The sequence below is a fragment of the Miniopterus natalensis genome, chromosome 18 (assembly GCF_054644295.1).
Source record: "Miniopterus natalensis isolate mMinNat1 chromosome 18, mMinNat1.hap1, whole genome shotgun sequence".
Classification (NCBI taxonomy): Eukaryota; Metazoa; Chordata; class Mammalia; order Chiroptera; family Miniopteridae; genus Miniopterus; species Miniopterus natalensis.
This window is the reverse complement of record NC_142098.1, coordinates 21,370,104-21,384,847: the sequence shown is the minus strand read 5'-3', so window position 1 is coordinate 21,384,847 and position 14,744 is coordinate 21,370,104. Positions and strand designations below refer to the sequence as shown.

The 14,744-nt window shown below is 44.1% G+C and overlaps 1 protein-coding gene across 1 annotated transcript in view; it reads left to right on the top strand.

The window, feature by feature from the left end:
• Nucleotides 1–273: 273 nt before the first annotated feature.
• Nucleotides 274–14,744, top strand: part of WWOX (WW domain containing oxidoreductase) — a 246,126-nt gene continuing 231,655 nt past the window's right edge. Inside the window, exons 1-4 of the mRNA XM_087827213.1 lie at nt 274–437; nt 6,415–6,479; nt 7,333–7,390; nt 9,042–9,220. Coding sequence (XP_087683339.1) covers nt 331–437; nt 6,415–6,479; nt 7,333–7,390; nt 9,042–9,220 — 409 coding nt within the window. The 5' untranslated portion in view covers nt 274–330. The remainder of the gene's footprint in view (nt 438–6,414; nt 6,480–7,332; nt 7,391–9,041; nt 9,221–14,744) is intronic.

Genomic DNA, 14,744 nt, shown 5'->3' with positions numbered 1-14,744 from the left:
ATGACAACGAAGCTCAGCTCCGACTCCACTGTCACCGAGCCTCACCAGATTTTACTTCCAGCCGAGCGGCCGGGCCACCTCCTCGGCGCTTTCACCACCGTCCTTCTCAGGCCCCCGCCCCTTTTACGATGGCAGCAAAGTAAATCCCGGAAACTGGATTCCAGCTGCGGAATCGATTGAGCGGCTCGGGGAGGCGTCGTGCGCAGGCGCGAGCGTTTGGGTCGGGACGCGCGCGGCGCTCGGTTGAAGCGGGAGTGAGTGAGTTCCTGGGCGTGCGTCCCGGCCGCGGGCGGTTGACTGAGCGGGTGACCCAGCGCCGCCTCTGCCGCCATGGCAGCCCTGCGCTACGCCGGCCTGGACGACACGGACAGCGAGGACGAGCTGCCCCTGGGCTGGGAGCAGAGAACCACCAAGGACGGCTGGGTTTACTATGCCAAGTAAGAGGGCTGCAGGGGCGCCGCCGGGGGGCCGCCGGGCCTGGGACGCACCTGGAACCTGACGGCCTCACGTGCCCGGGACACCGCGCCGCCCTCGAACCCGGCCCGCGCGGGTTGGGGCGCGGGCCCGCGGGCCGGCTTGGCGAGGCCGGGCGAAGTGGCCGCGATGTGGAGGAGCTCCGGGGTCCTGAGGAGGGACCCGTCCTGGCTCCGCCGCCCGGGTCGAGCCGCGGTCACCTGCAGCGGCCGGAGCGCGCCCTCTGCTGCCCAGGAGGCGGCGCTGCACCGTGCGGCGGGGGGCGAGCCCGCCTCGGGTCGCGCTCCCGCTGCCCCGCCCCGCCCGTCGGAAACGACCGTGCAGGAGCCCTGCTCCCCCTGGAGGGGCTGGGTGGAGACCTAGGAGCGTGTGTTTTTAACAGATGTCCTAACAGAGCTATGCGAATGTGCATGCCGACGTATGTGCACAGACACTGCAGCTAATAGAGCTTCACTATAGCTTACTGGGGAAGTTTTAGAAACACTAGCAGACCCTTTCTCCCTGCACTTGCGCTGTGACTTTGGGCCATGGAAAGAGCTCTCGGTCACAGCTTCCTCATCTGTCACATGCGTTTATATGAGCGTTTAGTTCAGGCAGTGTACATAAAGCACTTAGCTCAGGTTCAGTAAGTACTCTGTGCTCCATTAACTTAGTGTTTCCTGCTGTGCCTGCAGCCGTGACAGCTCCTCCTCAGGCCTGATGCTAGAATCACCCGGGGACTGTCATAAGGCCAGATTTCAGGTCTTCACAGGCACCTAATGTGGGGAATCTGTGTTTTTTAAGCTTTCCATAAGTCTGTGTTTTGAGAAACATGGATGTAAGTCAGTGATTTTCAACATCCGGTAAACGTAAAAAATATCTTTTCCTTGGTTCCACCTCCAGAGATTCTTACTTAATTGGTTCGCCCCTCCTCCCCGTTGGCACGTTGTAAAACCTTCCCAGGTGATTCTGATCTACCCAAGGTTGTCAACCAACGGCAAGATAAGACCTTGCTCAGTTCATTCAAGACTCGTTGGGATCTTATGTGCCAGGCGCTTTGCTGGGCCTTGGTTATTCTGAGATAAGTGAGACCCAGTTGTCACCCTTAACGAGTGCCCAGTCTTACAGGGAAGAGTGCCAGAGTGAGGTAGTCCTGGTGCAGTGTGTCTAACAGCAGGAACGTGTGCGTAGGTGGACACCCTAGATGAGATGACCTGTAGAGTTGGCGTCTGAGCTGTGCCTTAAAGCACAGGTAGACGTGGGCGGGTTTAGGAGGCAAGAGGGCAGCCCAGGTAGAGGAAACAAAACAACCCCCAGCATGGCCTGTGTGGTGATGTAGGAATGAGATCTAGGCAGAGGAGGAAGGGCCTAGCTTATGGAGGCTCTTTTGTGCCTCATGGAGGAGCTGGGGCTCTGTCATCAGGACCCAGGGGTCCACTGAAGGATTGGAGCCAGAGCGTACCGCCAGGGTTGTGTCTTTAGAAAGATGATTTCTCCTCTGGAGAGCTGAAGGGACAATTCTTTTTAAAATAGATCTTTATTGATTTTAGAGAGGGGAAGGGAAAGGGAGAGAGAGAGAGAGAGACACCAATGATGAGAGAGTCATTGACCGGCTGCCTCCTGCAGGCCCCCTCCTGGGGATCGAGCCTGCAACCCTGGGATGTGCCTTGAGCAGGAATCGAACTGAGATCTCCTGGATCCTAGGTCCATGCTCAACCACTGAGCCACGCCGGTTGGGCTGAAGGGACATTTCTAGCAGCAGGGAGTCCTTAGGTTGTTGCAGGGCTCCAGGCAGCTCCTGAAGGGGCACTTGCTGTGCCTTTTCCTGAAGGGCCTTTTTATCCCTCAGAGCTTGGCTTAAATGCACTGCCCAAGGGACCTTCCCCTTTTATCCCACCGCTGCACCCTTCTCCCAGCACCTTGTTAACTGCCTCCTGGTACTTAGTGTTGTTCATACTTTTCTTATTCCTACCCTTCCCCGATTGCTCTGTCTCCCTCCCTAGATTGTAAACTTCAGCGGGGTACGGGCTCTTTCTTGTTCACCTCTGTATCCCCAGTGCTTAGCATTGTAAAATAAACATGCGGAAAGAGCCAATTAATTCATGTAAAGTGAAAGACTGTCATAGGCCTCCATGGGGAGGTGGGAATGAAAAGATGCACACAACCGTTTCTTGCTTTCTGGGCCCTCCTTCTGCTCCTCTGTGTGGGGCCTGTCCTTGTTCTTACCTCAAAAGGTTTCCAGGCTTTCCCTCAGGTTTGCCTGGAGCCTGGTGTTAGGTCTGCAGGCTCCCTGGTGTGTGCTCACTCTGCCTTTTCCCCTTGTGCTTTTCCCTATGTTGGGTGGCCTTTCCCACCTGCTTCCTTCCTGCATGGCATCCATTGTCTGGACTTGGGGCTCTTCTTTCATGAAATAAGATCTGCACATGCCAGCCTGCTCCTCTGAGAGCTTCCAGGGAGCCCATGGCCAGGGGACTCAGTGACACATATATGTTCTCTGAAAAGCCACCTCCCTAGCCTCCACCACTGTTTTAGGCCTTAACCTGGCCTGTCTGGCCCTGATGTTTAAACTGGTGACAAGGCTTGGCTGGCTCCCAGCTCGGGGGTACCTGTTTCCAGAACCTCTTTCCAGTCCTCTGTTCTTTGGCTCTCAGGGCTGAAGGATGCCTCTGACCAATCCTAACTCTGGATTCCTGGCAGTCCCCTTGATCTCTCCTGACCTGCAAGCATCCTGGCACTTCTTTTCCCTCCGAACTCTGGAAGGGTCGCTTGTTTTTCTCTTGGGGTTTGGGAACCTCTACCAATGGGCTATCAGAGGATTGCCCTTCGAGTAGTTCCTCTTTCCAAATTGTCTTCCTCCTATTGGAATGGGGCTATGCCCAAGGACAAAGGCTGTAGCCCTAGTGAAACCTGGGGTCTTCTGGAGTCCCCTTTCAGCCTCACCCTCTTCTGTTGTGTGGTTTCTGTTGGCTCCTGTGCACTCATGGACTTCAGGGCACATATATCATATGGCTCCAGAGCCACCAGTCAGCGGTCCCATGGAGGGGATGTTTCTGCCACCAGAGAGAGCTGACAGGCCTTTTGCTGCAGCCACCTGGGCCACCCTGGGCTGGCCACCCAATTCTCCTTTTCTTCTGAAGCCCTCTTGGCAGCCAGAGGTCCAGCTTGCGTTGCCTTGTGGGGAGATGGTTCTCTCTTCCCAGGGCTGGCTTTCCTCACAGGCAGCTCTGGGTCTCCCAGTGAAATTAAAGAAACCGTGCTTAAAAAAACACAACAACAAAAGAAACCTTAGAAAAGCATATTTGAAAGTGAGATCCATGCAATATACTATGAATTTAATTTTGATCCCTTTGGCTTAAATTAAGATCACTGTTAATTATCTTTTTAAATGATAAAATGCTATTGAAAGAAAATAAAAAATAAAAGATGGTTCTGTTTAAGGGAGAATAAGATAACACTTTGGAGACATGTCGTAATTTTTTGTTCATTAAGTCATTTTAGGTTGCAGTTAAAAACGCTTTTTAATTTTTACATGTGTTAATTTAATATAGTACTTCCAGGTGAAAGGCACGGTTTTTAGTTCTTCACATATTCACTTATTCAGTTCTCTTTAACCCCAAGAAGTGGGTGCTATTATTATTCTCATTTTACATGGGGAAACCAAGGCACAGGGAGGTTAAACAACCCTCAAGGGCATGTGGCTAGTGAGTGGGAGAGGCAGAAAACGTGGGCATCAGACTCTGGAATCCTCGCAACTGAATTATACTCTCTTCATCTCAGGCCCAGGGTCCTCCCACATGTCACTGTGCCCTGCAGGGGACGGTGGGCAATGTCTGGAGACAATTTTCGTTGCCATAACTGCAGGGAATTGCATATTGGCATCTAGTGGGTGGAGACTAGGGAAGCTGCTAATCATCCCACAATACACAGGATGGCCCCACAGTAAAGAACCATCCAGCCCCATGTGGCCAGAGTGTAAGCATAAGAAGCCCTGGCTTAGGCAGTTTCTGTCAAAGTGAAGAACATGGCATGACAATGCTTATTTATTTTTATTTTTTAAAAATATTTTTCAGAATAGGAAAAAATGTTCTGAGCAAATGTTTCAGCTCCTTGGGAAAGCATTTATTCATTCCACGTGCTTACATTTGAGCACCTGCTATTGGCCAGGCACAGGACTGGGTGTCTGAGGGTTCATCTGGGTGCTATAGAGGGTCACCATTTCACTCTCGAGGGCAGGTGTTTTGGAGCTGGGTTCCAGGCTCATTTGGTACGTGCCTATGGGATGACAAGTACTTTTAACATCAGGCAAAGGAAAATGTGATCCCATCTGTAAATTTGCCTGAGGGAGCATGAGGCACAGCAAAGCCAAGAGCTGGAAGTTTTATATTGTTGCAGCGAGGCCAGGTTATCCTTATTAGGGAGTCAGGGCTTCCCTTTTTGCAAGTAGGATTTGATGGTGGTCATGTACAAACAGGTAGGAGTTAGTCCTTGCTACAGATACTCTTTGCTTGTACAATAGTTTAATCAGTCACCATTCACTGTCATAGGTCTGGTGTCTCCTTGATATGGTGTGTGGCCAGGGAGACTGGCTGACAGAATACAGGCAGCTCAGGAGCTCAGGTCTTCTGCCTCTGCATCCAGTGTCCACACTCTCCCTGCACTGTCCGCTGAGGCTTGACACAAACAGACCAGAAGCCAGCAGTTCTTGAAATGACCTTGCTTTCGACTCATACAATTTTAGAGCATGTTTGTGCTCTCCATATTTATTCTCTTTAAAATAATTGATAGGGAAGGAATACTCAAATTTTATCATCTAGATGTCAGTGACTAAATATTTTCTACTTTGGCATGGGTATGTCAACTTAGGAAACCCATCCTCCCCTTTGAACGACTCTTGAAACATGCAGCTGTTTCCCTGATTAAGTGATTTCATGTTTTCCTTGATACTTTATTACCTGTTGACAGGTATCTCTAGTCTGTTATTGGCTTACGATTTTAATTATAACTTTTTGTGCTTTTCTCAGATGAATTACTAAGTTTGACACAAATCAGACTAGTTTGTATATTTGATTTGTTCAAAATAATAGCTAGCACTTTTGAGGGCTTCCTGTAAACTGTGTTTAACCCTTTGTATACAATATCCTCATAATATTCCCCTGAGATCAGTTCTGAGATTATTTCCATTTTGCAGATGAGGAAGTTGAGGCCCCAAGGTTGAGTAACTTGACCAAAGGCACACAGCTAAGTGACCTAAGCTTTCTTTTTTCTTTTTTTTTTTTTTTCTTTTTAAAATATATCTTGATTTCAGAGAGAGTAAGGGAGAGGGAGAGAGAAACATCAGTGATGAGAGAGTCATTGATCGTCTGCCTCCTGCACGCGCCCGACTGGGAATCGAGCCCACAACCCAGGCATGTGCCCTGACCGGGAAACAAACCGAGATCTCCTGGATCCTAGGCCTATGCTCAACCGCTGAGCCACGTCTGGCCGGCCCTAAGCGTTCTTGATGACCTCTCGGGAGCAGTTAGGCATCAGTAGTTAAAAAACACTTTGAAATTTTATCTGTGGAAAGAATAAACATTTAAGAAGATTATAGTTATATCTAAATGATATCTAAATACTAGCATTATTCATTTGACTAAAATTTGTTAAAACAAATATAAAACAAAGCACCTCTCTAGATATCTGGAGAGACTGAGCTAGCTTCCTAAAGTTGACCCACAGCCCGCTCCCCCACGGCCAGAGTGTGGAGGCAGGCTTTCAGGAGGTTTCCACAGGTTGTGTCTTGCAATCTAGGGAATTTGACTTGATGCAAACAGTAACATTTATGTTTTACTTTCCAAATGTCTGGTTTCACTACTCTCTCTCGAGAGTATTATTTGGGAGAGAAAAAATGTAATGCAATGGATTAATTTTTAGAAGTGTAACTTTTACTTACTGTTTTGTGGATTTTTTTTTTTTTAATAGTCACACTGAGGAGAAGACTCAATGGGAACATCCGAAAACTGGAAAAAGAAAACGAATAGCAGGAGGTTTGTATTTTGAGATCATAAAGCAAAGCACCTTGTATGTAAAGCATTGATTAGATAGGAAAACATCACAAGCAGGTAAATGACAGGTCACTGTGTCCTGTGATTCCAGGAAGGCCCTCTAATAGGGAACCATCAGGAATTGGACTCGCACTCTGAGGAGCTTATGGGATTTGGCAGAAGGAGGTGATGAGGTCTTGGGGTGGAGTGGTGAGGATGATTTCTTACTGGTCTTAAAAAGTATAAAAATAATAGAGGCCTTTGACTCACAGTTTATTAGATTGTTTTATAGCTACACTGATTATAAACTTGTTCTTGTTTCCTATCATGGAATTAAAGATTCCAGTGTTTGATGGGATTCTGTCAAGATCACTGTGACTTAATGGGTGCTTTTGAAGAAGTGGAATAGAAGTGTAAGAAGGTCTAGTTGAAGAGACAGTATGTGCCTGTGAAAGAAAATGAACCCATAGTATCATGTAAGAGGCATCATAAATCAGCATACAAGTGTTGTAAAGATACACTCTGTGAATTCACTCACGGGAGAATTCATGATTGGAGCAACCTGTAAGGTTTTCATCAAAAGCAGGAGCTGAAGCTGAGTGGAGAGTTTAAGAATGATCAAAAGTGAAGCAGTTTTATCCTGAGCAAGAGGCAGAAATGTGGAGTCTGGTTGGGACAGTGGGCCCTCTGCAACTGTCACAGTGGGGACACATGACCTAAGTACTGGTCTGGTGGAACAGGCTTCAGGGGGCAGGGCTGGAAGGGCACAGCCCCTCTCCTCCTGACGTGGGGGACCCTGCTTCAGTGCACCCCACCCCTGCCTCATGTGGACCTGGCCGTCTTTCCTGTGTTTCAGATTTGCCATATGGATGGGAACAAGAAACCGATGAGAATGGACAAGTGTATTTTGTTGAGTAAGTATCTACATAGAAACTATTTTCAGCCATTTTACTTTTTAATGTTTTTCATTATAAAAGTAATATACATTGACTGTAGAAAAATATGACATAGTATATAACTGTAATCTTAACAGGAATAACTACTTTTAACAATTTTTGCATTTATTCATCCAGTCTGTTTTAGATATACACACTTTCTTTAAAAAAACACCCCATGTACATGGAAATGTACTTTTTAAAATGTTTAGTAGCCTGTTTTTTTCCACATAATGTCTTTATCAACATTTTCTCATATCTTTATATATTTTTCAAGAAGATATTTAATGGCTATAGAGTATTATTTTGTCGAGAGAGTGGACATTGGTGTTGTTAAATTCCTATTATTGGGCAACTGTAACTATAAATAATGTTTTGAGCATTCTTGTCTGTAAAACTCTGTTTAGAGTAAATTCCCATAACAAACAACAGTAGTAACCACCTGTCTAGCACATCGTGTGAGCCAGCCATGATTCCAGTCACCTTATACCTGTAGTATTAGCTCATTCAATCCCCACGGTGCCCCAAGGGAGGCAAGCCGCCACCAGGCTGTCCTGGCTAGTCATCTTACCTTCCTGAGCCTGCTGGAGTGGTGTGCTGGCAAATGTTTAACACAGCTCTCTGAGGGGGGGAAGCCCAGATTTGTTTCCACAGTGTAAATACTTTCACCACAGCCTGTTTCAAGCTCCCAAGGTGAAGTCACTGAGGAATTGGGGAGAGATATATATGCGCGTTGGGCTCTTGCAAGCCTGCATGAACCAGCTCTAGCACAGCACTGCTTTGTTGTCTGTGTACCATTGGAATAAATATGCTTATCTGGCAGCTGTGGTTATAATTAAAATGAAAGTTGGATTATTCTTGGGTGTTAGTATTTATAGGATAATGATATAGATGTAAAACTATACGTTTACACACACACACACACACATACACTACAAATCATGAAGTCTCATCTCTTTCTGGAAGTTCTTACTAGTTTTTAAGATATTTTGAGGTTTTTAATCTCAAATCCCAGGAATTTAAAATGTTACGTAAGGAGTAACCTATTAATCTATGTGTCCCAATATATTTTAATATTGTTTCTACAAGATTGATACCAACTGCAAATCAAAATTAGAGTGTTTGTAGGAGGTCTGAGTACAGTTTTAAAAGGAAAATCTTTAGAAATTTAGTAGTTGGTCAGCTTCATATTTACTGTTAAGACTTACTATTTTGAGTTTTCTACTTCTCTACCAACCTTCTTAGGCCCTTGCACAGGGCCAAGAGATTTAATTGAAACCTACTGAGAAGAGTGACTGACAGATGTTATAGCCACATTTACATGAATTAAAAAAAACACCCAAAGCCTTCTTTTGAGATCTAAGGATACAAGGCAATGGTTATTGTATGTTGTAGCGTATTGCGTAGGCAGTTCTGAAGGGAAGGGTAGATGACTGTCTTTCCAGGCGGGGACATAATCCTTTTTGAGGCCAGAAGATAGACTAAATGGACTTCAGATCTTTCTAAGCTTAATAAGCCTTCTTAGTACATGAAAAATAGGGTTTGCCTAGCCTAAGCTATTACATTATCTTACACTTATAAATGCTGTGTTCACTGCTGTGGGTTCACTGCTTTCTTCTTTTCTTTGCAGCCATATAAATAAAAGAACTACATATTTGGACCCAAGATTGGCATTTACTGTGGATGATAACCCTACAAAGCCAACCAACAGGCAGAGATACGATGGTAGCACCACAGCCATGGAAATACTCCAGGGCCGGGACTTCACTGGCAAAGTGGTTGTAGTTACTGGAGCTAATTCAGGAATAGGTAGGCCATTAACTTACAGTTATTATTATTATTATTATGACTTCTGGAATGAAATCTTGTATGGTGATTCTCTAATTTAAAAATGTATTTATAGCCTTTTCAGTGTAGTTAAAATCCTGCTCTCTTTTAAAACCCCAGTGTTACCTTGAAAGGCTACATGGGGGCCGACCATGACTTCTCCAAAAGCTGAACACTCAGCAAAAGATCATGGCTATTTTGGTATTCAAGGGTTAGAGACAACAGTCTCCATCTGGTCTCTGTGGTGTACAGACAATTTCCAATTACTTGGGTTGTTCAAACTGAAATTGATTGGTAGTGGAATAATCGTGAACAACAACATACCATGACTTTGAAACTAAGGATCTGTAGGTTTCAGTTAGTCACTGAGAATATCATTTTCCTTTGGGTACAGGATCTTATTTCTTTATAAAGTTGGAAGATTAATCCTTGCCTTAACCTCTACATTAACTCTCTTAATTGCTGGTATTTAACCACAGTGACCATCATGAGGTAGGTGGCTTGAGGGGGTGTCCTTCGCTTAGCATCTTGGGCTGTTAAAGAAACAGTGGCAAATAAAAAATCCATAGGATTTTATTCTTTCTTTGTTTTTGTCCATTTACATCAATATCTGAATCTGTAAGAACCAACTGCTTTGAGTAAGAGTATGCATCTTAATATATAGAGACAAAGAATGGGATTGCGTTCAGCTGTCTTCTGGCAAGTTCTCTCTGTCTTTGACCACTCCCAGCCCCAGTGCCCCTCCCTTGTTGGTCTTCTCTTTCCTGCCCCTTTGTGCATGTCCTGTACTCTCTCCTTTCTCTATCTGTTTTCATTTTCGGTAGCCTCTTCTTGAACCTCCAGAAACATTCCCTAGGAGCAGCAGCTCGTGCATAGGAGGTGAAAATATGAATTAGAGGGTTAATTATTGCACAGGGTCTACACTAACACACTGTAATCCCAGAGCAGAACTTTTGACTGCGCTTGTCTGTGAAGGCAAATGGAGTGTTTTTTGTTTTTTTTAATTGAAAGGGATTTATTTAAAATCAACTTGCAGACCTCAACCTGGGCTCAAAGTATGTTCAGCACAATATTCTAAACTTGTTTTGGGATGAATTCTATGTAGTCGTCATTGATAATCAAAACTGATGACACTATATTAAAAATAATGGCTAGATCCTTAGCCATCCAAGAGAAAATATGTCGTGTTCATTGCATTGACTACTGTTATGTGAGGGTGTTGACCAATCAATACAGCATAGAATAATTAAGAAAAGATATGGACTTAAATATCTCTTTTTATTTAACACTTAATTAACCAGAAAATTGACTAAGAGATTTCATTCCTTTAATCTTCTGCCTAGACTGTTTTTTCTTTACTTAGATATGTGACTCCTGCTGATTTTTGGCATATTTGTTTATACTTTGTCCGACGTTAGATAACAGACCTTTGGATATGGCTAACTCTGGCGGGTTTGCAACATCAGGCTTATGACATTGTAATCCTGGACTAACAGAGTTGGTTCATACAAAGAGCTGTGTTGAGTTGCAAATTTAATCATGATCGAAGAGGAGGAGGAGATTCTAAAGTGTGGAGGATTAGTGGGTTGATCAGAATGGACCTCGGACCTCTTTGAGGGAAGCCCCAAACTCTGCGCCTCTTCATGGCTCCCACTACCCCTCGAAGACTTCCTTCTTGATGTCCATAATCCATCTTCTGGACACTGCAAGTAGGTGTCTGTGGTACAGACAGATATGGTGGCAAATTGTAAATCTCAGAATGAAAGAGATGTTGAGGAAGGTCTTAGGGAGACCAGTGCTTTCTAGTCAAACACCCCCTGCTGTTTCCCCAGCGGAGACCCGCCCTCAGAAATTGCCTTTAGTGCTGCCACCTCACCCCAATTCCCCTCTCTACCCTTGAGGAGCATACATCTAGGTGAGTGATGAAGATTTTTATTCTTAATTTTTGAAATAATATCATATTGAACATTCTAGGCAGTCAACTCCTTGCAATACCTTTCAGTCTGCAGAAGTGGTGGTATCAGGCTTACAGAAAAGAAGCCAAAGATAAGCGTGGGGCTTCTCTTTGCAGCTAAGTTAGCCTTTGTGTCTTGCATGGCTGCCTTGGAAAGTGTCCTTGCCTAAGTAGGCTGTGGCTTCTAGATAAAATCCTTCCATCTGTGCTGTGAAATATGCCAATTTATAAATTTCTGTCACCTCTTTATTTCTGCCCATTTCTAGTCAAGTAGCTGAATGCAAAGTGAAGCAGGCATCTTTGCTTCCAATACTTCTGGGCATTCAGGGATCATCTTCCATCAAAGCTTTTGTGGTATTGGTGTTCACTGTGCTTTAGCTACTTGGGGAAGCCCGTGTTCTGTGTGTTACTGCCCATCTTTAACCTTGTGTATGTCTGTTATCTGAGGCAGAGTAAGGTGGAACAAAACACAGCAGTATTTATTTTTAGACTGGTGACTCTACGACTGAAAACATAGGTAGCCTAATTTTCTTTGCAAAGGCTGATTTACAAATCTGATATTTCCAGTGATTTAAAAAAAAAATTCCCCACAAGGCACTGCTTAGCTGGAATTGCTATTGTGGAAGCAGATAATCAGGTGGTGAGAGGGGTCACCTTTCCCTGGTGAACTCTCAGTTGTACTAGGACACTGTCCCCTTTGAAGTGGCCTCTAAGCAGATTTTGTCTTGTCAGCTTCTTCCTCTGGCTGTAGGTGATATAGGTTCATATTTTGAATTTTTGATATTTGATTTTACTTAGGCAATTGGAAGGACTCCTAATTAATTTAAAAAGATCAGGGTGAGCCCAGCCAGTATGGCTCAGTGGTTGAGCATTGACCTATGATCCAGGAGATCAAGGTTCAGTTCCCAGTCAGGGCACATGCCTGGGTTGTGGTCTCAATCCCCTGCAGGGGGTGTGCAGGAGGCAGCTGATCAATGACTTTCATCATTGATGTTTCTATCTCCCTCTCCGTTCCTCTCTCTGAAATCAATAAAATATATTTAAAAAACCCAAAAAAACCCAGGGTGATTCTGGAAGATAGAAGTATTCTTAGGAAATATCAGAATAAAGCATTATGAGTTTATGAAACCTTTGCTTTTACATTTGAAGTTTGTAACCAGGTGCCACTGTTGACTGGATTCAGCTGTCTAGGTTGGGGGTTGTCCAACTGTGGCCCATGGGCTGAATCTGACCCGCCGCCTGATTTTGTAAGTCAGGTTTCATTAGAACATGACCATTCCTGTTCACTTCCATTTTGTCTGTGGCTGTTTTTGTGTTACTAGCAGAGGTTAGTAATTATGGCAGAGACCATATGGCCTGCAAAGCCTAAAATATTCACTGCCTGGCTCTTTATAGGAAAAGTTTGTCAGCCCCTTCATTAGGTGATCTATTACCTTTCAAAATAAGATCACCCCAACATTCTCTAAATTTGACACAATTTAGGTAAAACATATTGGGTGTTCCCAGGCCACAGGAAGATTGTGGCAACACATCATATGTAGCTGCTGGGGACATGCCACCAATATCCTGCTTCCCTTGTCTCAAGTCTGTTTCCCCCCCTATTTAGGGAGCTGCAAGCATCAGGATGTTGCCTCCTCAGAAACTAACACTCTTCTCTCCTTGACCTTTGTTTAACCAGCGTTGTGAACCCGAAGACCTTTGTAGATTGAAAGCTGTAGCTTGTGGACCTCTCTGTGTGGAGATCAGCATCTCAGTATCCAGGGGGAAGTCATCTCTTCACCTAAAGCTTCTACTAGACCAAGAGCCTGGACCCCACAGTCCCGAGACTGCTAACCAGTAGAGGCAAGGGAGGAACGCATTTCTGGGGGTGCTCACCATAGCACTGAGCAGGAAGGGGCAGGTGTCTCACGACTGTCTGGAGTTTAGAGTCTTGATGACTCTGGGTAAAAATCAATGGAAATGGCTTCAACATGGTGATCATTAAATACGAACATTGTTGCGAAGTCTCAGGAGACAGAAATTTTTTTGGCTAGGAAATTTCTCATCACGGAAGTTCCCATAGCTTCTTTTCTAGACACAACCTGTAAATCAAGCTAATTTGGCTCTGCAAATAAATAGTCAAGTATAAAATGCTGCCTTCTTGAATCTGAGGACTGACATGTACTCACCAAAGGCAGGATCCTTCTCACGAGGGGTTAATCGAATGCCTAAATGTGGGACAGCGCCTGCCCTGTCCACTATTTCTCCTTACAGGGACAGTTGCTGAAACTCATGCAAATTGTTTCAGTGAGCAGACAGATTTATGATTATCATGTTTGAGGCATGGAATCCAGATTTTGTCAAACATTCCTTTTAAAACTATTAATTATGAGCAAATTAGATATTTTCAGCCTAACGTTCGTTGGTAATGATGATAAAACTTTCTTCTTAACTGCCAGTCATAAACCAGTAGTGGATAAAACCTGATTAGAGTTTAGTCAGAGTGAAGAGTTCCTTTCACCTTTTGAACCTTCTTAACGGGGCTGCATCAGATGTCGTGGCTTGAAATCTAGAATAGCCTGGGCTGGTTTTGGTTTTTGAGCCAGAGGATCCATTAACAAGAACAAAACTTTTTCCCCCTGAACAAATACAAGCTTGACACCTTGGTATATACCAGTAAAATGTGTTTTAGGACTGACACATCAATTTTCTAATCACCTTCCTAAGGTTTATTACAGGGATTCTGATGTGTGTGCATGTATTTGTGTGTTTATATATATATACAGGGTGTCCCTGAAAAATGTATTCACACTTGGAATAATTATTCATTCCAATGGGTTAAATCTGAAAAGAAGAAAACATCAATTGAGCTATCAGAAAAAAGTGTCTATACATTTTTTGGGGCCACCCTATATATACACACATACTTAAATATCAAAATTTATATATTTTGAGAGGTAAAAAGTCCATGTTCAAGCTATCAAATTCATGCTTAAGTTTATTCCCTTCAACCAAGGTACCAGATTTCCAGTGCTGGAATCCTGAAATGTTGTTATAGTATAAGATTGAAATTGGTAGTTGTGGCTTAGAGAACCCGTTTGTTAAAGCTCAGGGTCTTATTCCCAAGTCATGTGTTGCAGTTGCAGTGTGAAATATAGTTGCCATAGTCTTTTATCCTGCAAATCATCACCATGATGAATTCATATCTGGTGTAAATTCTGCCAGTGCTATAGTAATACAAGAAAATTATTTCTCTTCATGTAAAAAAGTGTATTCTTAAGATTTTAAAACCCATACCTCACAATTATGAACTAGACTAATTTCCTCTACACTTTCAGTTCTTTGTTTTCATTTCCATACCTAGTGTTACTGAATTTTGCCTTCCAGCTTGAGTGACGCTGTTGACTTTGTTTTCAGTTATTCTGAAAGATCCCATAAATCTGGGGCTATAAGCTAACTTATAGTCGTTTTCATGGTTAAAACTTAGTCATATGCAATCATTACACTTGGGATCCTCAGATGCCCGATTACAATTTCCTTTCCAATTGTCAACAAGACTTAAAACTAGTGGGA